We start from the raw sequence: 25,188 nt of genomic DNA, 5'->3' as shown, positions 1-25,188 counted from the left end.
TTTTAAAAATTATGTGTCACTCTATTATGTCTCATAATATTAGAGATTTATATAAAGTTGGAAATGACAGAATGAATTTATGTACAGATAAAAAACAATCAATGTAAAAAATGGGCAGTACACATGAAAAAGTCATGACAAACAAAAGCCATTGAGTCCGTAAATTGTGATACAACTTATGTGTGTAATAGTAACTGCACAAAGTATATCAAAAACATACTGCATAAACACAAAATTGAGTACTATTGTAATTGCTCATCTTTCAGGGTATGAATACATATGCAAATTTAACCACACAGTTTGTTGAAAATGAAAGATGATTTCTACCTAAAGACTTCAGTTGTCTAAAAATAATTAACATAAAATATAACTTTAATAAACTTATATCTTCATAATATCAATCTCTTATCTTGTTTACATTTTTGGTGGTTTAGAACTTTAATTTTAAAAAAATCCGAGTTCTAGAACTGCGAACATTTTATTCTTGCCATTGGCAGATCAACACATAGTCCAGCTCCCTATCTACTTCCACCAGGTACCGAAGGGCCTTTATAGTGCAGTGTGGACATAACACCTGATTTTAATAGCCTATGTGATGCAGAAATACTTACCAACTTTGTGCCCTTTTAAATAAATAGAAAAACAAAGAATGTGAATACATTTTAATTGCTACCTAAGATATTCATTATAAAATTGGAACCTAGATATATATGACCCTATTTTGGCAACAATTTTTCATATTTTATCTTAAGGTTCAGGGAAAAAAATGACTCTCAATATCCATTCATTTCATTAGGGTGACTAGAGATCTGAACGGAAGTTATTCTGGATCACAGATACACGTTAACATGGCAATAATAATATATTAAAGGATCTTTTTCATTTATTAATTTTATTAATTTATTCTTTGACATATACCAATGTACAATACTAAAAGGTTAAAAAATAGCAGATCTTTATTCTGTCAGACAAAGGAAATTTTTCAAAAGACTTTCAAAAGCTGAAATACTGAAACTATTAAGTCTATTGAGGCTTAAAAAATATTAGGTTGAAACCATATGAAATTGCTGACATTGGATCGTTTTTAAACACCACATGCAGCAATTGCATATCTACAGCCTAATCCATGGGGTTGCACTGATCTGTCTGACCATTCCTGTTCGAAAATCTAGGAACGCAAAGTCTTGTACTTCAGCATAGGTATCATCATATTAGCCCTTTCATGAAAATATATATCACGAACCAATATGATACGAAAATACAAGGTGTCACCTGATGTATTTTTGGAAAAACCTTCATAATTCAAATCTTAATGTTTAGAAGAACCATGTAATCGTCTGGACCTACTGCAAGGTTGTGGGGAACTGGGAAACTCCTTTCCCATGTGTTACTTTTAAGTTGGGATCTCTATGTTGAATTTAACCATACAAAATAGAACCCATCCTTATTTGGCCTAAATTGATTAGATTTTCCTTAATTGGCCATGAGTAGACAAATCGGTAAATCTGCTTTCACAGAGTCAGATCTTGTTTCCATGAACTGCAAAGGGCACTTTCCAAATCTGCAAAATCTGAGCCAAATGGAAAGCTTTCTTTTCTTAAGAAAACAGAAATAAAGATAAAATAAAAGCAAATCCATAAAACCATATGAAATAGTCACCCTCTCTTTAGAAAGACCCAATTTCTTCATATATTCATTTCAAAGTAAAAAGCTAACAAACTGAAAGTTTCACTATTTTCCCTTTAAGAAATGTAATTCAGTGACAGCAGAACTCCGCAAAACTTGAGGGCTCGCCTCACACTGTGTAGTAGAGAATGGAAGCAATTAGCCAGTCTATGATCTAGAAATGGCATGGTGTTTAAAGTAAAATTAGAGAACAAATTCACAAATTAGGAAACACGCATACAATTAATCAACAGAAATATACTGTGGTTCTAAGGAAATGAGGTCCACATGAGATGATCCTTTTAGGATGACTTTCTAATTTGAATTACAATGAGAGTGAAGCATTTTAGAAGACATCCTATCAAATAATGATAGACCCGCATAAGGAGGCTGTCACAGTTATAAGATCTGTCCCTGGTGGATAGACAAACCAGATCAACATGAAATTGAAAATGAAAAAGCTTTTTTTATACTTAATTTATTATTATGGCTTTTTGCAACATGGCAAAACATTACAGCTTAAAGCAGACATCATCTCCTCATAGAGGAGGAAAAAGTTTTGCAGTCAAATCAAATTGTAATTCAGAGGTCATTGGTATACCATTCTATTCAGTTTAATAAAACGATATTATACCTTCATGGACTCCAGAAATAATAGATTACTTAAAATAAACAAACAAATCCTGTGACTCCAGGTTCATATGAATCCAACCTTACTGAATAATAGAGGATACGAAAAGAGTTTTGGTCCATCTATGCCTATGACAATAAACAAAAAGACTGCAAAACAATTTTGGAACTTAGAATAATCACAGACCTATTAACAAAAGTTCATCATGTGCCTGATTACCAGAAAAGGAATTATTAAAGTATGTGTGAAGGGAATGGAGCAGGGTAAAATATAAAAGTGTCTTTTTATTTCTCTTTGAGTTCAGCTTCCTTTTTATCCGTACGGATTATAGGGAGAAGATGTGCCTCCGTGTTGAAGATCCAATGTTCCAGTGGAAGAAGATCATCATCAGAAAATATTAAGTACAAATATCTGGTGAGAGAAACATGAGTACATGAGGCCCGAGAGACCACGCCAGGCAGCAAAACTACAAAAACACTGCAAAACCCACATCAATGTCTTTATCTTCTGGAGAACCATGGGCGACCATGAAATCCATCAAAACCCTCAGGGGGATATCCTCATTAATGTGGAGTAAAGAAGCTACTCTTTTTTTTAAAATTTTTTTTAATTTTATTTTTATTTTTTTATTTTTTTGGAGAGATTTTCACTGTAGGGCGCGTGTGCTCGCCAGACAGACAGAGAGAGACATAGAGACAGAAAGCGAGAAATCACCCCCCAGGGGGGATGGTCACGCCGCAATCCCTTCTCCTCCACTCTCCTCTTGGGATCTTGGGCACGCACGCACACGCGCCCGGCGTGAGTTTTAAGCCACCGGGTCCGGGACACGAACCGCGGTCGACTACGTGGGAGTCCAGCGACATAGCCATTACGCTAACTGCTGGTTCCCAAGAAGCTACTCTTGTGCTTTGGTATTTGTGTATAAGAACCATGCAAATCGTCCCAAGCATCAAACGCAGTAACGATTAAAAATCTATCAGCAATCATTGCCACGCAAATGGAATGGCATCCTGAATCAGTCATACTTCGTATTATTAATATTTCAAGGTGGTCATGATAAAGGTATCTACAGAAAAGACCTGCCCTGGTACCTGAGCCATAAGCTTTTAGAACAACTGTCACTTACTTCAGTGTCTCTGCCAGGAAGAAACTCTGCTGCACATCATCGTAACTCTCACGAAGGAGGTAAACATCCCTTAGGCCTGAATAGCCCCCGTTCACTTTGCAGTGATTTTCCAGGGCCTAGTTTACAAAGAGGAGAAAAACAGATGGTCACATTTCAGTAAACTGGTTGACATTAATTTTTATTATTAGTTTGTCAAATTCAGATAAAATAAAGCTTCAAGAAGAATGAAAACCTTCAGGTTTTAGGTAAAAAATTGAAAAACGCATAAAATATAAAGGCAAATAAAATATGAAAAGTTATAGGACATACAGACATGACTTCTATTTTTTTAAGTTTACTCTAAGGTGCATACATGTACTAAAGATATATATATATATCTTTATATCTTTATATCTATCTATCTATCTATCTATCTATATATATATATATATAGAGAGAGAGAGAGAGAGAGGAAAAAAGGAAAGTGAGAAATCACCCCCAGGGGGGATGGCCATGCTGCAGTCCATTCTCCTCTTGGGACTTTGGGCACACATGCACACATGTGCCTGGAGTGATTTTCAAGCCGCTGGGACTGGGACATGGACCATAAAGTCAGCCATGTGGAATTCAGCCACTTTTGGGCTCTGGACAATATATCTTATTTCACTGGAAACACTTCTACACTTAGTTTTATAATAATTTTTCACCAATTTCTATCATTTCCTTCTATGGTCTAGAGCAACATTTGGCAACTGTGGACCATAGGTTAAATCCAATCTATTTCTTATTTTTGTAAATAAAGTTTTAATAAATCACAGTCATGCTTATTTGTTTACATATTGTCTGTAGCTGCTTTTGTCCAATGGCAGAGTTCAGAACGATTACTGTGATGCAGTAGACAGACAGTCATCACCTCACATCTCAAATAGTTGCTCTGTCCTTCGTGGTGAGAACACTTGAGATCTACTCATATTATTAGTAACTACAGTCACACTATAATATTAGGTCTCCAGAACTTACTCATCTCGTTACTGAAATTTGTACCCTTTGACCAATATTTCCCCTTCTTGCCTAGTCCCTGATCTCTGGTAACCACCATTCTACCCTGCTTCTATGAGTTCTTTTTTATTTTAAATTTCACATGTAAGTGAGATCATACATTATGTGTCCCTCTGCTGGCTTATTTCACTTACCACATTCTATCATTTGTGTGAATACACTTACATTGGAAGGCTGATTTTAAATTGTTTTAATGAAAGTGTCATATTATTTTCCATAATAGCTGTACCAATTTGCACTGCCATCAACTGTGTACAAGGGTTCTCTTTTCTCCACATCCTTGCCAACACTGCTTATCTTTTTTTTTTTTATAATATCACTTTTAACAAGTGTCATGTGATAACTCATTGCAATTTTGACTTATACTTTCCCTGATGATTAGTGATGTTGAGCACTTTTTTATATATAACTTCTGGCCACTTGTATATTTTCTTTAGAGAACTAGCTATTCAGGTCCTTTGCACATTTTTAAAAAAATTATTTATTTGATTTTATTATCATTAAATTTGCTATAGGGCATGTACACCCACCAGAGAGAGACAGAGACAGAAAGAAAGAGAGGGAAAGTGAAAATGCAAGCCACAATGTCCAGGACTCAAACCATAGTTGGCCATGTGGAACTCCAATACCCTAACCACCATGCCACCTGGTGGCTCCCCTCTGCCTATTTTTAAATTAGGTATTATAATTGTTGTTATTACTATTTTTCCACTTGAGTTGTATGAGTTCATTTATGTATTTTGGATAGTAGTTATCAATTATCAGGTATATTGTTTGTAAATATTTTCTCCTATTCTATATGTTGCCTTTCTGTTCAGTTGACTGTTTCCCTATTGTACAGAAACTTTTAGTTGATGTAGTCTCAAACCTATGCTTTCAGTGTCAAGTCCAAAAAACTCATGCTGAGACCATTGTCAAGGGGCTTCTTTTCCAATGTTTTCTTCTAGGAATTTTATGACTTCAGGAGTTAATGTTTAAAACATAAGTCTTTAATCCATTTTGAGTTGATTTTTTTCCTGCTCTTTATATTTGAAACTGTACTGGCTGCTTTGCTAGTTACCAGGCATATTCATCACTAGCAAAGTTATTTTCTGCTCACTATACCCTACTGATCCTACTAATTATATGGCCAAATATAAACTTCCATTGTATAAAAATTGCCATCTGAAATCTGGTTCTAATTCATAGGCTGTGAGCAAGAAATAACAAAGTTATAGACTAAAACCCTAATCTTTATAATAAATAAAGTTACCTTAATTGCTCATGTCATTTTTCATTTATTTTTAAATTTTCTCTTACAAATCATTTTCTGCATGCCTCTCTTTTCACATATACAAGTATATCCCATATTTCTCCCTTTAACCCAAGAAGATGGGAAGCACAGGCCTTGATATTTTAGTTAACAAAAATCTTCATTAACTAGAAAAGAGTTTTGGAAGAACATTAGGGTCTAAGCACGTAGAGCCCAGAAAAGAGAAAAAGGAAGGCAAATGCTAGCCACAGTGTCTCATGAGCCGGGACGATGCACTGAGAGCAGCTTCCATCTGCACACACTGATAATGAGGATATCGATTTTTCACATCAGGGCTGGAGGGCAGAGGGAGCATGGGGCCACAGAAGCATTTAATTACCAGGTTAAAGAAAATCTGACCAGCAGGCTACAGGAATACAGAAAATGAGGAAAATGCCTCATGACTGGTACCTTTGAAAACCCCCCAGGAAAATTAGAACAGTTAACTTAAAAAGATGCTTTGATTACATTCCAAATTCCAGACAATGAGCCAAATGGGGATGACCCTGAAAAAAGAAACTTTCACGTCCTACTATCTTTTTTACTTCCTTCCTTTTTGATAAAAGGACTTTTTGATATAAAGTTAAATACCAGATCCAGAGAGTAGCCTAAAAATTATTTGTAAAAAAGGAAAAGGAAATTAGGACCTAGAAGAAATGGGAAAACTTGGTGTAAAACATAATGAAACCTCATTTCCAGTCATTTCCTGAAAGTGATTATATCCACACAATATTTTCTCGACTGTGCTCTTTAAGTTCTTTGGTGAAATGCTAATGAGAGGACCAGGAATGATAAAACGGTCAGCCTTCCTCCCTACAGATATTTCCATATGTTTCTTCTTTCATTGTAGAAAAAAAGAACTGCTTTTGGGATAGACAATGGCCAACTGTCTTTCTTTCTATTGAGTCAATAGGAAAGTCATGACACACTTCTGTGTAGAAAAACACATCATGACTTTGCCAGCGAGCCAACTGTTCATCCCTACTCACTCTTGTTCTCCTACCGTCATCACGGGGCCAACTATAATAGTAGTCAAGAGTAAAATCAAGCCCAGCTGCTATGCAAGGCTGGAAGCCACATAGCCAGCCATGGTCCAGATGTTGGGTAGGCCTGAAAACATGCTGTGTATACACAAGTATGCCCAGGATCCTGAGGAGTTTGAAGGATGAAGAAAGGGAACTGCAGTGTGATAGAACCCTGTAGAGGGTACTTCTCTCGCTCTCTTTCATGTGGAAAATAAAAAAAGAACACAATAAAAGTTGGAGAGTAGAGGGACCAACTCCCAGTTCAAGATTCTAATCGTGGCCTCAGAAACTCCTTATCCCAGGTAGCATCCTTTTTCTCAGCATGGGGATGTAATGTGAATGAAACAAAATGAAGAAATGTTTAGTGCAGGGATGGGATCCTTTCAAAGGTTTAGAGAGGCTTAGTGATTTTCATTTTTGAGGCCTTTGGCTTTTAAAAAATGACATTTTCTTTAAAAAAAAAAGACAAAGAGGCATTTTTAAACTTTCAAACAATGAAATACCTTCATGCTAGAAGTCTAAATTTTCAGACTTTGGGAATGTGAAGCTGGGGATGAGTAGCTTTCCTGGGCTCCTATAACAGGCCCTGCCAGCATCTCAACCGTGGAAGCGGTCATGTGTCTGTAGAGCATAATCTGATCAGATAGTCCTTTGACTGCAATCTTTTCCTGGAACATTCAGCCTCCAGACACAGAGTCCACCTTAATGCTATATAGTGCATATTATACTAATGCATATTACTGACTGTAGCTGGATGTGTTAGCAGCAGAGAATAGAACATGGAAATGTTTACAGTGACTGGAACATGAAACAAAGAGTGAAAGTTAAGCCTGACTCTAAGTGACTGTACTTTTGGAAGGCGGAAGAGGTAAGAAAGCAGCATGAGGTAAATGGTTAGTCAGAAAGCATGACTATGAGGATATAGCCCAGCTGAGGTGGAGCAGTGGTAACACAATGCTCAGCAATGCTGGAAGCCATATGGAAGATGGAGGTTCAGTTCCTGGGTTGACCTGTACCTGTCAGGTGTACATGCATCTGCCCATGACCTTGGCTGCCTGGGAGAAGTTGGGGGAGGACTGTGGCTGAGACCCTATTGAGGGTACTTTCTATCTTTCTCTTTCTCTTATTAATAAACTAGAAAAATGGCAAATCCATGGAGATTTATAAAAGTAAATCCCAAGGAATTATACTACTGAAGCTGTCTGCCTTGATCAGAACTCAAGAGCAGAACACAGATGCAGGCAAAATGAACTTATCAAAGGGAGTTTGGGAACAGGGATCAGCCTGGGAGGTAGGAGCAAGAACGGGAAAGATAAATCATTCTCTGAGTTGACACATACTAATCATTCTCTGACACATACTAAATGGTTAGAGTAATGAGTAAGATTCAGCAATGGTTTCTTTTTTTTTTTTTTGGAGAGATTTTCACTGTAGGGCACGTGCGCTCGCCAGACAGACAGAGAGAGACATAGAGACAGAAAGCGAGAAATCACCCCCCAGGGGGGATGGTCACGCCACAATCCCTTCTCCTCCATTCTCCTCTCGGGATCTTGGGCACGCATGCACACGCACCTGGCGTGAGTTTTTTTTTTTTTTTTTAAGCCACCGGGTCTGGGACACGAACCGTGGTCGACTACGTGGGAGTCCAGCGACATAGCCATTACGCTAACTGCTGGTTCCCCAGCAATGGTTTCTTAAGATATTCAATTTTACACAAAGGCAACATTCATTTTAGATTTTCTGTGAGAAGTTATTCCCAATGTCCATGTGGGACTAAAGAAAAATATACATGCAAAACCAAACTAAAATAAAACAACTTTCCCCTAAAAACTCCTACATAAGACTTAACCTCTGTTGTGCACCATAATATTAATGATAGAAATGTATAATTAATATTTTGATACATCTCATAAGTTACCAGATACCATTTTTTTAAAAAGTTTTCATGATTTATTATTTGTTTTTAAAGTTTATTTTTATGAGGAAGGGAGAGAAAGAGGCACACCTTGCCAGGGTCTCCCACACCGCGATCCTCCTGGCAGCCTTCTAGCCAGCCAGGATCACAGGTGCACTGGCGAGTCCAGTGTGCTCAGGTCAGTCTCACTCCTCTGAACCTGGACTTCTCATATGGCTCCAGTATCATGTGGTGGCAGCCCACCACTTGCATCCCCAGAGCCAGGCCATCAGAAGTTTGACTGAGAAGAATTTAATAATGTTCTTCGTGACATTATTGAGGGAAAAAAACCAATCAGTTAGGTATACTTTCTGGTAGGTGGATTCATAAGTGCTTGAACATCTGTGATTAATGGACTGCTATTAACCTACAAAGGAAGTCTCTAGTATATATACCTTTTCATATCTTACTTGACATTATAATTAAGAAATTTAATTAAGACATGGAAAGCAGGTTTATCACATATATTAGTGAGAGAAGGCTGAGAACAGAAGTAGGAAGATGGATTACAAGTACTTGACAAACTGATGGGCCAGCCCATGGCATGTTGGTTAGGGTGGCTGGATCCCACATGGCTGGCCATGTGTTTGAGCCCTAGACCCAGGAGCTTGAGTAAAACGCCAGGCATGTATACATGTGTGACCCAGATCATGAAAGGAAGAAGTGGAGAAGGGACTGTGGTGTGACTCCCCCAGGGTTCCCCCCCGCCATGGTGGGTGGTTTCTCACTTTCTCTGTCTCTTTCTGGTGAGTGCACATGACCTCTGGCAAAATTTAAAAAAGAAAAAATTCTTCTACAAACTGAAAGTATGGATAAGATGGCTATTGCAAAACAAGAGACTCAACAGTAGCTGATGAAGTACTAAGATCATGTGTCCATCATTTTGATGGAAGCCAGGCATTTTATAAATCTACTAAAAGAAAAAAATTGGACCACAGGAAACCATATCAGTAGAAGGTGGAAGAAGGTGATGGATGAAGATAGTAAGAGCGGATAGAATATGCAGCCTTCAGGGAAGTGAGGAGCTGAAATGGAGAAGAGAGATGAATTTTGTTTTTCACTAGAACATCTAGAGCACGGAACCCTAAATAATGGCTGCAAAAGGAGTAACTTTCAAAGCTGGGGGCAGTGGTGCACGCCTGTAGTCCCACTGCTGGGGAGGCTGAGGCAGGAGGATCAGACACAGTAGACCGTGACTAAAAACAAAACCACAACACACACACACACACACACACACGCACGCACACACACACACACACACACACCCAACACAAAAGGAGTAACTTTGTAACTTATGTCATTAAAAAATGGAATGAATTACTTTATTAAGTAGTATATTCCTCTTTGCTGCAAAGTCTTTCAAATAATAGGAAATAACCATCAGGCAAAGACAGAGAGAGGAATCTTGTTTTGAGTAGAGATTTTTAAGATTCCCAATGTTTTAGGTTGAGTTCCCTTAAAAACAGCATGAGACAAACGCTGGGTGTAGAAAGGTTTTGAGGAGGTGATATTAAGAAGTGAACAAATAAGGAGAGTGAAACGAATACTGGAGAAGAATCAGTGGAATGTGCTGAGTAGGTTACATCTGAGTGCAACAGGGTTCACTCCTAGAGGCCCTGAAGAACTGTATAGCACACACACAGTTCTTCTAAAAAAGGAAGATGGATAAATGATCCATCTACTCCAAATCCTCACTAGCTGAGCATTCTCCCCTTGGGGCCCCTTTACTTCCAGACCACTGCCCGCTCTGGGTCAGAAAGCTGAGAAGCACTGGGCATTGGAGGTATGAGCTATCAGTATGCAGGGGTACTGCCCACTGGGGCTGCTGCCGTCAACAGGATGTGACACAGGAAAAACGTACCACCACACTTTCTAAAACTATAATTTTTGTGCTGTAACAAAGGCAAGAGATCCTAGAACTCTTCTTACCACCATATCTCAAGTTCTCGCAGAAGTTACTACTGGCAAAAACGGGGAGCCCCCTGTATTGTGGCACAGGAAAACAATTTTATTCTCAAATATCTTGCTAAAGACTTGACAGGAGATAAATATCCAACACAAAACCAAATTAGTAAACTACAAATAACCAGCCCCTGCCTATCCCCTCCAAAATCAAGCAAACCAAAGCTTCCTGTTTACCTAGCAATGGAGATTTGCTTTTCATTTTTGATCAAGTCTCTGTCATACATTTTGCATATTTTAACAGCTACAAAATTACATGGCATAATTTAATTAGTGGTATTGTTCTTTCTTAGAAGTATATAAAATAACAATCTTTCTTACAAATTACAGTGTTTTAGATTTGATAAATATGGTATTCATGATACTTTCAATTTAAACTGATATTTGCAACTTAAATTGATACTCAATTTCTATGCTGGCCAATTCGAGATCAACATAACTCCCTAGTGAATCTCAATTTCAAAAATTTTCTTTTGAGAAAAAAACAGATATTAAAAGAAAGTACTGATTAACCATTATTAAAAATTTTGCAAAAAAAGAAGCCTAAAGCATAAGTATTATTCAAAATGACTGATAATTAGTGATAAGACAATACCAAACGGAAAGAGTAATAAGTAAGATTTAGCATTGGTTTCTTAAGATATTAAATTTTACACAAAGGCAACATTCATTTTAGATTTCCTGTGAGAAGTTATTCCCAGTGGCCAATTTTTAAAAACAGTTAACTTTCTAACATTCTGCTTCAGAATGAGAGTATAATTAAAGCAATTGCTTGTTCTTATCCTCTGAATTTCCTCCCACTTGTTTCAGAATATAATAAATCTGAAAATCAGACATTGTTTGATGTATATCTGGAGGGTATCTTCTCAGGCATCCAGTACACAAAGCGTTCAATAGTTTCGGAAAATGATATACCATATTTGGCAGGAAGAAACTCAGGATGTGACAGACAATTAATACAACACATCTGGGGACCAGCAGTTAGCATAATGGCTGTGTCGCTAGACTCCCATGTAGTTGACCGCATTTCGCATCCTAGACCCGGTGGCTTAAAACTTATGCTGGGCGTGTGTGCGCACGTGCCCAAGATCCTGAGAGGAGAATGGAGGAGAAGGGATTGCGGCGTGGCCATCCCCCCTGGGGATGATTTCTCACTTTCTGTCTCTCTGTCTCTCTCTGTCTGTATGGTGAGTGCATGTGCCTTATAGCAAAAACCTCTCCAAAAAAAGAAAAAAACAAAACCAAAAAACAATACATCTGAAAGACAGAAAGCTCCTAGATATTTAGAGAAACCTGACACTAACAAAGGAATGTCCTTACACACACCCATTTTTCTTTAAGTTCTTCTTAAAATTTAGATCTATGCAGCTGATTTACTCTAAGTACAAACATATCCTATTATTTCAAAGCCTGAAGACTAAGAAAAAAATCTTGTAATGGCTTCTTGAAACAGATAGAGGTATCTCCAAGTTGCCAATAACCATTTGTAGAATAAAGCAATTATCATGTCTATAGTCACAGAAACTTAACTTTCTAATATGCTTTTCTAGGCATAAAAATATATCTCTTTCAATATCCAAGTCTACCAAGTAGGTAAATTTATATCACTGTCATAGAAAGCAAAGCTCAAGTCAGGGATATAGGATGATTTAACTGAAAACAGTCTAGAATGGAAAAAACTCAGGTCACAGCTTTAAAATTTACAGAAAAGTTGGTATGTCACATTTATAGGTATCATTACATATTTTTTACTATAATATTTATCTACAGGAAACATATGCAAATTAAAACATCACCTCTACGGCTTCCCAGGCCCATTTCCTGTACTTTGGATCGTGAGTCAGTCGCCACATGTACATGTACGTCTCAACAACTTCTGGCCGTAAGATGTAGTATTTTTCGTTTTGCCTGGTTGCAATGGCTTCAACGCCGCCATCAAATCTGAAAGCTTCTGGTCCTAGTTTCATGACTAAAGGACACAGGATTGAACAAGTGTCATTGCCCTGGATAATGCGTAGTGTTATAACTTAAACAAAACTAGAATGTACTTAGCATTCAAGGGAGATGACAAAATCATTGCTTTAGGGAGTAGTTCCAAACACTGCATAATATATAATCCTTAATATACTTTTAAAATTTAGCCATAGGAGAGCCCATTTTAGAAAATGGTAACAATCCTTTATTTTTTTCACTTAAACAACATTTACTGAGCACCCACCAGGTAGGTGCAGGACACCACCAGAGACCTTATTACATAGCTAGAAACATAGTGGCTGAGAATCTAAGTCTTTATGACACAAAAGGCCAGGTATTAAATCTTTGTCCTCTAATCTTCTAGCTTATAAGAAAGGAGTGGAAATTCATGGTCTCTTTCATGGGGATCCAGGAAGATTAATAATAGTTTAGAAAATACTAAGTTTCTTTTTACATTGGGACAGTAACTTTTAACCTCAAGTTATTTAAAAGCCGAGGTTTGTAAATTAGGTTGGCTAATCCTTTATGGCTTTGAGTTTTGTTTCTTGGCAAACTAAGGGTAGATTATTTTTTAGGTGGAAAAGCAGTGTCTGTTAAAAGTGGAAGTAAAAATTCCTTTAAGATATTCATTGTGATCAAGTTTCATCAAGCATAGTGGTTAGTCTTTTGATGGCAGCAAATGACAAAATTCTTTACTGGATGAAATCAAAGCATGTATTATAGTAATAGCCTATAAACAAAGAACAATATGTACTCACATGTGCGATTGTAGGATTCATGACAGGTACGGGCAATTTCAGCCCCCAGTTCAAGGTAGTGTTGGGCCAGGCCTTTGGGAGCTCCATCTGCTCCAAGCGCAAACATGCCTCCGGCAAAGCAGGTCAGGTGGCCCATCTTGTGTTCCAGGAGGCCTCCTTTCCACTCTGCAATGTAAGTTAGTCCTCCACTGGACTTGCGGATCAAGTGAGTTTCAATGGCCTGAAAATAATACTTCTTTATAACATTTTGCAATCTCTCAGATGCATACTAAAAAATATTCCAACATTAAAAGACAGACAAAACAAACAAACAAAAAACACTAAAACATGACTCACAATTGTTATTGCTTTCTGTATTCTTTCTCTAGTCTATGCCTTATTCATTTGGTTAGTTAGAACTACGTGGTTCAGTCTGCCCAGTTGGTTTTGCTTGACCTGGACCAGACATGCGTAGTCTTCATATTCTTCTCTAAGATAGCCCACTGGTACAGTGGTAATAGTAGGTTTGGTGCATTTTCATTTTCACAAATGGAGAAACAATAGGAGTCCAGGCTCTATGATGGATGATGGACAGGACTAATTTGTATATATCATCCAGGCTAGTGGCATGACTCTTCCAGTGGTTCCCTTAGGCTCTGAGAAATAGTAAAACAGAGTGGCCAAGAGTAGCTGCCTAGAATCAGACTACTTGGCTTCCTATTTCAGCTCTGACACTCTATGTGAGTAATCTGTGGGTGTGAGTAATTTGCTTACTTTACCCCTAATTTTGGTATCCTTATCCATAATGGAAGTAACAGCATCTACAAGAGGACCCTGCAACCTTTTATTTTGAAAGCAGTCATTTCTGTAACTGACATTCGATAAGGTAGTTTATCATGATTCATATACCCAATATGGTAATACTTGAATCAAGTTTCTTCCGAATAATTCTATTAAAAATATAAATATATTAAAAACATACATATATATACACACATAAACATATATCTATATTTCAAAATAAAGAATAAAAATCTTTAAATTTGGAATGATATTGTTTACAAAAATGATTTATAAAACATCTATTTACATTATTTCTCTCTCAGGACTGTTGATATTCTTTAAACCAGATAGAGAAATACATTAAGACCTATATTTTCTAAAGCAAAAATCAAGTGTGTTTAGAATTACTAATTTTCAATTACTCCCAAAGAAAAATGCTTCTAATTATTCCCTAGGAGAAAAAAGGATATGACCAGGTCTATATTTATATATTGCTATCAAATAAGAAAGGTTTTTAGGAAGCACATTTGGGAATAGAAGACACAGGAAAAAGTTTATGATGGAGAAAAATGAATACACAGGCAGATAAAATCTTTTCTATTTTTATTAAAAATAAGCAAATGAAACCAAAATGATAAGAGATGAGCATACTACTGTGCTCATTAACTGTGGTTAAACAAATTTTATTGACAGTTTAGTTATTACATTAATATTTCATTTTTATTTAATGCAACTTAACATCCTAGCTATTTACACTTCTCATAACGCAAATTGCAATGAAGTTCTTCAAGCAGATACTTGTTTATCACCCAAGAAATTATTCTTTCTACGTGGCAAGAGTAATAGCTTTTGAGCATAGATTAGAGAAACATTATTACCCTGTTATGGATCCTGAATAAAGTATTATATTCTGTTTAATATGATTTTAACCAAGGTGCAACTTCTCAAAATAAACTACAACATATTTCAAGACCAATGAAAAGGTTTTGTCTGGCAATGGGAAAAAAGGAAATGAATATAAAAAAGGAAAAGCAATCTTTAGTGGCTCTAAAACAAAGTTGGGTCAAGGCTACAGATAACTGATTAGGAAAAATGAGTACTGTATGTGTTGTAATTTCATGTCCTACCCAGGTATTGTTGAGCACTGTGGTTTCATAGTGTAGTCTCCTGATAGGGCTACAACAGTCAGCCGGAAACTCAAAAGTATTTTGTTATTAAACCAACCAAAGAAAACATATCGCTCTGGAATGAAATGTTTTCCAAAATCCACTGGAAGCTAAAGCTTAGTAACCCTGTATTTCTAGTAACTCAAATGTCCAGAATAATAATTTGAAGCATCTTCTCCTTGATAATGATAATCTTTTTAAAATTGTTTGAGAGACTTTTGTCATAGGGCATGTGCACTTGTTGGAGAGAGAGAGAGAGAGAGAGAGAGAGAGAGAGAGAGAGAGAGAGAGAGAGAGAGAGAGAGAGAGAGAGAGAGAGAGAGAGAGAGAGAGAGAGAGAGAGAGAGAGAGAGAGAGAGAGAGAGAGAGAGAGAGAGAGAGAGAGAGAGAGAGAGAGAGAGAGAGAGAGAGAGAGAGAGAGAGAGAGAGAGAGAGAGAGAGAGAGAGAGAGAGAGAGAGAGAGAGAGAGAGAGAGAGAGAGAGAGAGAGAGAGAGAGAGAGAGAGAGAGAGAGAGAGAGAGAGAGAGAGAGAGAGAGAGAGAGAGAGAGAGAGAGAGAGAGAGAGAGAGAGAGAGAGAGAGAGAGAGAGAGAGAGAGAGAGAGAGAGAGAGAGAGAGAGAGAGAGAGAGAGAGAGAGAGAGAGAGAGAGAGAGAGAGAGAGAGAGAGAGAGAGAGAGAGAGAGAGAGAGAGAGAGAGAGAGAGAGAGAGAGAGAGAGAGAGAGAGAGAGAGAGAGAGAGAGAGAGAGAGAGAGAGAGAGAGAGAGAGAGAGAGAGAGAGAGAGACAGTGAGAGGGAAGGTGAGAAATCACCCCTCAGGGTATATGACCATGCCACAATCCCTTTTCCTTCATTATCTTTCTGGGATTTTGGGCACATACGCATAGGTGCCTAGTGTGATTTTCAAACCAGTGGGTCCAGGACTCAAGCCCCAGTTGGCCATGTGGGACTCCAGTGACATAACCACTATACCATCTGCGTGTCCAATAAAAATATACTCTTTATTAAAGTACAATAGAGCAAAAAGAAATTATGCTATATAAGACATTGGTGCTTCTCAATATTGAAAGTTAAGTTGCTCTAACTTTGTTTTCTAAATTAAAAATATATAATGCATTGAAGATATTTTTTCTTACTAAGAGAAACAGGAAATACTTTTGACTTTATTTGTTCTTAATACATTTTTCTATTAATGATTTGTTTAAATTCAATATACTAAAAGCTGTGTGGGTGTAGTTCTAAAAACTAGGGGTGAAATATTCAAAGCTTAAATTAAAATTGCCTTTTTTGGAACACCAAGATCTTAGAGGGCCACTTTAAGATTAGAATAATGGCCCCTTCATCTGCCATGTTTTGGGGCCAGGTCTGGCTTGTTCTTCCCCCATAAGGAAATGGCCAGGGAGCTCCAGGGAACCCAGATGTTGTTGGTTTGGTGGAGCCTGGACTGATGAGGCAGGGTAGTGGTGTAAACCCAGGCAGTTCTGTGTGGGGTAGAGAGGCCATGGTGTCTGGCAGTAACTGGCTGTCCAGGGTGAAAGTCACGCTATTGATGGCCTACAGAAGTTTGGTGTTGGTGCTATTTATTTTTGTCAAGAGGCAAATCATGTGCTTTACAATGAAATCTATTAATAGAAGAGGACCTCATGTCCCTTTGGGACACAATGCCCCTAAGGATCTGAAAGAAGAGATTGATATTTGATTATCCAGGGTTCAGAATATCAAATATGGGGAACCAGCAGTTAGCGTAATGGCTATGTTGCTGGACTCCCACGTAGTCGACCACGGTTCTCGTTCTGGATCCGGTGGCTTAAAACTCACGCCAGGCACATGTGCATGCGTGCCCAAGATCCCGAGAGGAGAATGGAGGAGAAGGGATTGCGGCGTGGCCATCCCCCCTGGGGGGTGATTTCTCGCTTTCTCTTTCTGTCTCTATGTCTCTGTCTGTCTGGCGAGCGCAAGCGCCCTATAGCGAAAACCTCTCAAAAAAAAAAAAAAAAGAATATAAAATATGAACACCAGCTCCTTGTAGATGATAATGCTGGACGGCTGCAGCTGGAAATCCAGGGAAATCAAAGTTGCTACAACTATCTGTGCAGAATGAAAGCTCTGGGCAACGTCCATGCCTCTGAGATTTCCATTTCATGCTGAAGGCTGGTATCCCCATTCTTAATGGGTAAGAATTTCCACTCCTAACAGCTGTATCTGTGAAATGCTAGTATTCCTTTCAAGGGCGTGTGCAAGGCCCTTACTGATACCCTGCTGGATGGCTATGAGACAGCCCACTATGGAACGTGGTCTTTGGATAGAGCAAGTACCTGCGCCATCAGGAGGCCCTGGGTGAGTTAGCCACCTTGGTCAAATTACGAATTGGGAGCTCTCACTGACAAAACCAGTCAGCAAAGACTTAACTCAGTCCCCTGGAGTCTCCCCAGCAACCATCCAGGTGACACAGTTCCCCTCCAGTCAGAAGAGTAAACATGCAAAGTACTTCCTTGAATTGAAGAGCTTTAAGGACAACTATAACACATTGGAGAGTACTCTGGGATAGAGCTGGAAGATTCTTGTTCTAGACTCAGCTCAACAGACACAATGTGCAAGACAGGTTGCCTGCCAGCAAACCCTCACGACAGCTGGCTCAGCAGATCCAGGCTGTACCTATTGAAGTTTCTGTTGTGTCCAGAGTTTCTGCCTAAAGTATTCCCTAATTCTTATGGGCATTTTCAGAACATCAACAAAGACTTTATTTTTCCCCAATAGCACTTTTTTCTAGATTTGAATTCAGATGTTCTGTCAAAATATCTTAAAAATCTTCATTTGGTCTGGGTCAGAGTTCACCTGCCATGTTTAAGGCTATTTAATGCCAAAAGTGAGGGTCAGGATGAAGTCTCTTCAGTATTTATCCCTCTGTACACAATTGAGTGGGAGCTGTTTGAGATCAGGGCATCACAGGGTTGATGTGTGGAAAAGAAGAAAGGAACTGGTAGGAGGTCAGTCAGGTGAGGAAGCAGGTGGTATGTGGAACACTTACCCTGGTGTTCCACTTAAACCAAATGTGTTGAAACATTAACATGACTTTCCTGACCTGCAAGGACCTGCCCTTTCACTGTCATTTCATACTCCATTATGAATAAATAATAAAAAATAAAAGGAATGTTTTGACACCTAACGTAATATATGCTAGATTGTGAGACAGTTTAAAGGAATGGTTTCCCCAGAAAAGCCAATGTATTGGTCCAACTTTATAAATTAATGATTTAATCAAATGAACTATTAAAAAAAAGAATGGCAATGTTTGGCCAGTATGGTAATTACAATATAATGGAAATTATAATATATGGAGAAGAATTCCTTAGGTTAAAACTTGAAGCCTCATAGAACTAATAAAGAAACGAACTTCTAAGAAGCCGTGTGACTCATATCCGAGTTTGCTCTTTTTTTCTTTTTTTTTCTTTTTTTTCTTGGAGAGGTTTTCGCTATAGGGCATGTGCGCTCGCCAGACAGACAGAGAGAGACAGAGAGACAGAGAGACAGAAAGTGAGAAATCACCCCCCAGGGGGGATGGTCACGCTGCAATCCCTTCTCCTCCATTCTCCTCTCGGGATCTTGGGCACGCACGCACACGCGCCCAGTGTGAGTTTTAAGCCACCGGATCCAGGATGCAAACTGCGGTTGACTACGTGGGAGTGCAGCAACATAGCCATTATGCTAACTGCTGGTTCCCCCCAAGTTTGCTCTTGATGTTCATCATGTGCCTTAATAACGGTTGGGCCCAAATTAAGGCCAATGTCTAGCTAAAGCACTTCTGGTTCCCACTTGTGAAGTCATAATGAGTTGTATGTGCTTCATTTAACGAAACTCCCAAGTGACCACGGGAAGAAACCAATGTAATATTCCACCGTTAACCAGAGCAAAGTGAGTTGCATTTATATTGAAGTAAATAAGACAGCCTATGTCAAAATCACCTAGATATCCTGTTAGGGAAGTCAATCTCAAAACAAATTTCCATTTTTTCCCTTATAAATTAATATTCCTGGTTATAAAAAAAAATTCTAAGTAATCAAGAAAAAGTTCAGTTTTTTGAGGATTAGCTATAATTTTACTATTTGAGAATCCTTGATAATTCATATTAAAAGGCTACAGTCTTGCACTGTGTAATGACATTTCCATCAATGATGGACAGCATATAACATTGGTCCTGTAAGCTTATAATGGAGTTGAAAAGTTCCTATCACCTAGTGACATTGTAGTCATACAGGGCAAGGCATTCCTTGGTGCCTACGGTGATGCTGATGTCAACAGACCTACTGTACTGACAGCTGTATAAAAGTACAGCAGGCAGTGATGAATAGTATGTACTACTTGACAATGATAACAAGAAACTATGTTACGGGCTTGTGTATTTATGATACTGTGTTTTTATTTTTTAAAAAACATTATTTAGAGTGTACTCCTACTTATATAAAAACCTCTTTACTGTGAAACAGTATGCTCTCCTAGGCAGGCAGCAGCCTCAGACATTTCGTGTTTTTTTTTTTTTTTTTGAGAGATTTTCACTGTAGGGTGCGTGCGCTCGCCAGACAGAGAGAGACATAGAAACAGAAAGCGAGAAATCACCCCCCAGGGGGGATGGTCACGCCGCAATCCCTTCTCCTCCATTCTCCTCTCGGGATCTTGGGCACGCACGCACACGCGCCCGGCGTGAGTTTTAAGCCACCGGGTCCGGGACACGAACCGCAGTCGACTACGTGGGAATCCAGCGACATAGCCATTACGCTAACTGCTGGTTCCCAGACATTTCGTGTTTATTCCACATGTCTTCATTGCATCATTTTCTCTCATGCTTGATTTATTCTTGTATGGTTCTGCTCCTTATGTCCCCTAAGGGTACCAAATCCAGTATCAATACCATGCAGCCTAGGTACGCAGTAGGCTACACCATGTAGGCTTGCGTTAGTCGACTCTGTGATTTCACACAAAGACAAAATCATCTAGCAATGTGTTTCCCAGAGCATAGCCCTGAGTTAAGCAGCATGTGATTGTATCTGTGAATTACCAGGTAAAATACTTATCAATTACAAAGGTACCTGATTCTGCACCCCAAAAAGTTCCTGAAAAGTTGGGTGCAAATTCAAGTAATTTTTTTCTTGACTTTATTTACTTTCTAACTTTATTTTTACTTTTAACTGAGGCATAACTGGAAGCGTTTCTTAGTTTACTTCTGCACTGGCTGCCTCCTATAGATGTTGCCCAGTAGTCTCTAACTTATCTTACTAATTGCTTCCAAATAAACATTTCAATGGAGTGTGGAAATTCTTTACAAATAAACCCCAAGTGGTGAAATAACAAGGAGCAGGTGTTGACTCAGACAAATTTTACTATGAACTTCTAGTTCCATCCCTAACCTCTCTTAGATTCAGCAACCATGGCTATAAAATTGGGTGAATAATGTCTAAAGTACTGTGGGACAAAAATGATCTTCCTAACACACTGCTTGGTACACAGTGAACAATTCAACACGTATTTGTTCCTTCTGATACCTCCTTCATTATAAAGGATCCTTTGAAAACTATCAATGATTTTCCTTTAAGTATTAATTTGTTCAAGTTTTCATATCTGGATTTCCTTTGAGAACTATCCACATGTCTCTGGAAGTGAGTTTACTTCAAATGGAGATAGCCATTAGTACTGGTTGTAATCTTGGGCAATTTTTCTTTTTTTAAGAGAGAATTTTGCTAAAGGGCACATCCGACACACACACACACACACACACACACACACACACACAGAGGGAGAGAGAGAGAGAGAGAGAGAGAGAGAGAGACTAGCCCCCAGAGGTGATGGCCATGTCACAACTCCTCTCCTCCATTCTCCTCTTAGGATTTTGTTGGCACGTGTGTGTGACAAACGCAGACACACACGAGTCCGTGTGAATTTCAAGCTGCTAGGTCTGGGACTCAAACTGCAGTTCACCATGTCGGAATCCAGCACCTCAACCACTACGCTACCTGATGGTCCCAATCTTGGAGGCAATTTTAACTTAGTCAATTTTCAGAATACATTTTCAAGGTTTCTCCTTCATAACTTAAAATTGTGGCTCTATGGAGCAAATTCATATTTATTAAAGAAGAATACCTCTTTTTTTTTTTTTTTCAGATCTGTGACTCTTAACTGAGGTTTGAACCAAGTAAAAAACTTCTAACTTAACAATCAGAACTAATCATATTAAGCAAGATTACTATTGTTGTAATTATATTAGCACATATTGAACTGCACCTAACTGAAAATATTTTGTAACCCCACTCATCTAGTATTCTATTTTTTCATTGAAGCTTGTTTAATACGCAAGCTGTAAGTTAGAGCTGAATGGCAAAGATGATTTAAATATTGAGTTACCTGAACAGCATCAAAATACATCTTCTTAGCTTCTAAATCCGTCTTGTCAGACATTAACCATGCCTTTAGCAAATATTCATAAAAGCTATCTCCAAGACCTCCAACTGATACATGATCTGAAAAGAGAGGGAAATGAGTTTAGAATGATTCTGTCTTTAATTCAGATAATGCACTAAAACCATTAGCAACTAGGATGCAAAATCCTATGTTAACTATAACTCAGTGTTACATGTAAACTTCAACGAATTTCTTACTTTCAGAATGGTATTCTGAAATGAGCAGATGTGCTGTTAACAAAAGTGATATACACCAAACATTGCCAGGGTAGTTTTGTAAACATGAAGGTAATGGATATGTAATCACCCTTCATTCTAAGAATCTAGTTCTCTAGTAAACAGACAAGAAAACAAAACTAAATTAAAATGTCCCACAGTATATATATTTGAATAAATTTCTATTTTCTTTAGTTCTGAATAATATCAGATTTTGTCAGAACTATGAGTAGAAGCAAATCTTAAAAAAATAGCAACTTGTTGGAAAAGAAGAAGCTCTTCAGGTTCTTGCTTTTATTATTATTATTTGATAAGCTTTCTAGTGTACCAATCTGAAGGGTCCAAAACCTACAGGTTGAGGCAGTAAGAGAGAAGATAGGATGGAAGTTTTTCCTGCTAATACTCCATTCCTTCAACACAACTCTTCTGCTATTCATGAGGCCAACCCCACTGCAATGTATTACTAACAATCTTGCCACTGTAATCCTCATTTTAAAAGTGAGAAAAATGAGGCTAAGAGAGGCTAAATGAGATCACAGCATTGAAAAGTGCCACCTGACTCTAGAAGTCACAGAGTCTCACATTTGGGTTTGCTCGGTCTCCATCATAAAACACTAACTGCTTGAATTAGTACTTTCGCTTACTTATTTTTAAAGTTTATTTTATTAATGGTAGTGTACATATGCACATGAGAGAGAAGGAGAGAAAGGAAGAGAGAGAAAATAAGGCTCAACAAGGTCTTTTCCTGTCACAATTCTCTTTCCCCAGCCCTCCAGCTTGTCAAATAAAAATAAAAATTTACTTAAATATATATACTTGAACGATTTTAATTTAGTTTAGTTTCTATTTGTTTATTTACTAGAGAACTTGATTCTTAGACTTAAGGGTGATTATGTCTCTTTTTGTTTACAAAATTGCCCTGGTAATGTTTAGAGTATATTACATTAGTTAGCAGCACATCTGCTCATTTCAGAATGCCATTTTGAAAGTAAGACATTTGTTGAAATTTAAATGTAACACTGGGCTACAGTTGACGTAGGATTTTGCATGCATGTGTGCGTGCCCAGCATGTTTTCAGGCTGACTGGGGATCTGAACCTGCAGTCAGCCATGTGGTTTTCAACTCTAGTTTAGTATGTTACCAATTGTGCCACTAAGGGTAGGCCAGTAATTTTTCTTTTCATGCATAGTTGTGTTTACAGAAACACAATCTATTTGAAACATCAACATTAGCATTCACAGAATTTGAGTATTAGTAAGGTAGTCTTTTAAGTCCCATAATTCAAAACTAATTTTGTTTATCTATAACAAAATCTTTGTTGACTTGGTTATACAAAAGTAAAATCGGTCTTTATACATCTGTCAAGACAGTTTTTCTTCTGATTCCTGCCCAAGAACTCCACTTGGGCACCTAAAATTCAACAGGTTAAAAAGTAAGTTTATTATCCCTTTCATTTCAACTGTATCTTCCAAGGACGCCATGCTCTTATCTGCAAAAATCAGGTGGTCATTCTTTACTTCTGTGTTTTACTCCCACATCCAATGAGTACCAAAATCTACTAATTTTATTCCTTGAGTTCATTCACTTCTTTCTGTTTTCACCAAACTGATCCTGGCTCAACTCACTACTGCCTCTTGCCTCTGAGTCTGCAGTGGCTAATTATCTGATTCCTTGCTTTTATTCTAGGTAGCATAACAATTCTAGTTTAAGTTGATTAAATTAAAATCAATTAAAAAATAAAACAGAAAAATCTAGTTCCCGAGCTTTACTAGTGCTCAATAGCTACATGGGGCCCTTGCATACTGTACTGGACAGAGAAGATGTGCAACATTTCCGTCACTGCAGAAACTACGATGGCAGCTCCACTCCCATCTACTCTCCATACTAATGTCCACGGAGTCCTTTTAACATGTGCATCTGATCACGCCTTAGTTAATCATTCGGTCCTGGTCTTTGGAGTCCTGGGAGGCCTTGTGGATCTCAGTCTCCTTCCTATCAGCAGTCTTGTTGTTCTTCCTCTCTACTTGTTGCCATACAGACCTTCTTTTGGTTCCTCAGAAACACGAGGTTCCATTCTGCCTGAGGGTGTCTCAGGGCTTTGTTTCTACTACCTGAAATGCACTCTGAGACCCTTTTCTTCTTCAGTAATTCTTACTTATACTTCATGTAGTATGAGATCAAATGGCACTTCCTCAAAGATGCTGTCCTGGACACCTTGTACAAGTTTCCTCATCACATGCCTTTTTTTTTTTTTAACATTTTTGCCACAGGGCACATATGAGAGAGAGTGAGTGAGTGAGTCAGAGAGAGAGAGAGAGAGAGAGAGAGAAAACGTAAGAAATCACTCCCCGCCTCAGGAGGGATGGTCATGTTACAATATCTTCCCCTCTAAGCTTCTCCTGGGACTTGGGGCACACAGGCACAGGTGCCTGGCTTAATTCTCAAGCTGTTGGGTCCAGAACTTGGACCATGATAGGCCACGTGGGAATCTAGTACCTTAACAATTACACCACCTGCTGGCCCCATCACCTGCTTTTTGAGAGCACACATTTACCACACCTGAGATTTCATAATCTAGTAGAATCTTCTTGTCTTATCCATGAGAGTATGATGCAGAAGGGCAGAGACCAGACATACCATACTTTTCAGTCCATACCAGTCCCTAACAGGTATATTGTATGTGGTAGGTACTCAATACACAGCCCAGGAACCAAGCAAAAATGTTTAAATCCACTTCCAAAAGACTGTAACTATTCAAGCTAGAAGTACCATATTTTTAGAATCTAATATGTATTTTTTAATCACAGAAAGTCCAGAATTACAGTTTTTCAGCTTGTGAAAATGTGTTTTAAAAAGTATAAGTCTGATTCTTAAAGTTGCGGTGTCGGAAGTGACCTTTATAGTTTCCTAAATAAATCAGTACAGAAACCTCTGACATTTACAAACTAAATAGGCTAAGTACTATCTCATCAATAATAGCCCCTGTTGTTAAAAACATGATTGTAGGAGACACATGCAAGTGATGCATGGTAAAGCAAGTCACTATCCAGTTACTGTCAAAATAACAAGTTCTAAAGGAAGTAACAGATAATGATGGCCACGGTCCAGACATGTCCTCAGAGTTAAGGCAATGGGAGTTAAAAACTAATAGCCAGAAGCAGTTTGATATTCTC

General features: G+C 38.2%; 1 protein-coding gene and 1 pseudogene across 1 annotated transcript in view; one reads left to right on the top strand and one right to left on the bottom strand.

The window, feature by feature from the left end:
- Positions 1-270: 270 nt before the first annotated feature.
- The window catches only part of MAN1A1 (mannosidase alpha class 1A member 1), a gene marked incomplete in the record, with an annotated part of 195,065 nt that continues 170,147 nt past the window's right edge, over positions 271-25,188 (bottom strand). Inside the window, 5 exon segments of the mRNA XM_014591346.2 lie at positions 271-2,707; positions 3,423-3,538; positions 12,489-12,661; positions 13,425-13,644; positions 21,744-21,859. Coding sequence (XP_014446832.1) covers positions 2,581-2,707; positions 3,423-3,538; positions 12,489-12,661; positions 13,425-13,644; positions 21,744-21,859 — 752 coding nt within the window.
- On the top strand, positions 17,340-18,682 carry LOC106735887 (uncharacterized protein C1orf43 homolog; annotated as a pseudogene).

Source organism: Tupaia chinensis, unplaced genomic scaffold (genome assembly GCF_000334495.1).
Source record: "Tupaia chinensis unplaced genomic scaffold, TupChi_1.0 Scaffold000563_1, whole genome shotgun sequence".
In the NCBI taxonomy this organism is placed as follows: domain Eukaryota; kingdom Metazoa; phylum Chordata; class Mammalia; order Scandentia; family Tupaiidae; genus Tupaia; species Tupaia belangeri.
Note: the sequence above shows the minus strand (reverse complement) of the source record. Positions and strands in the feature narration are given on the sequence as shown.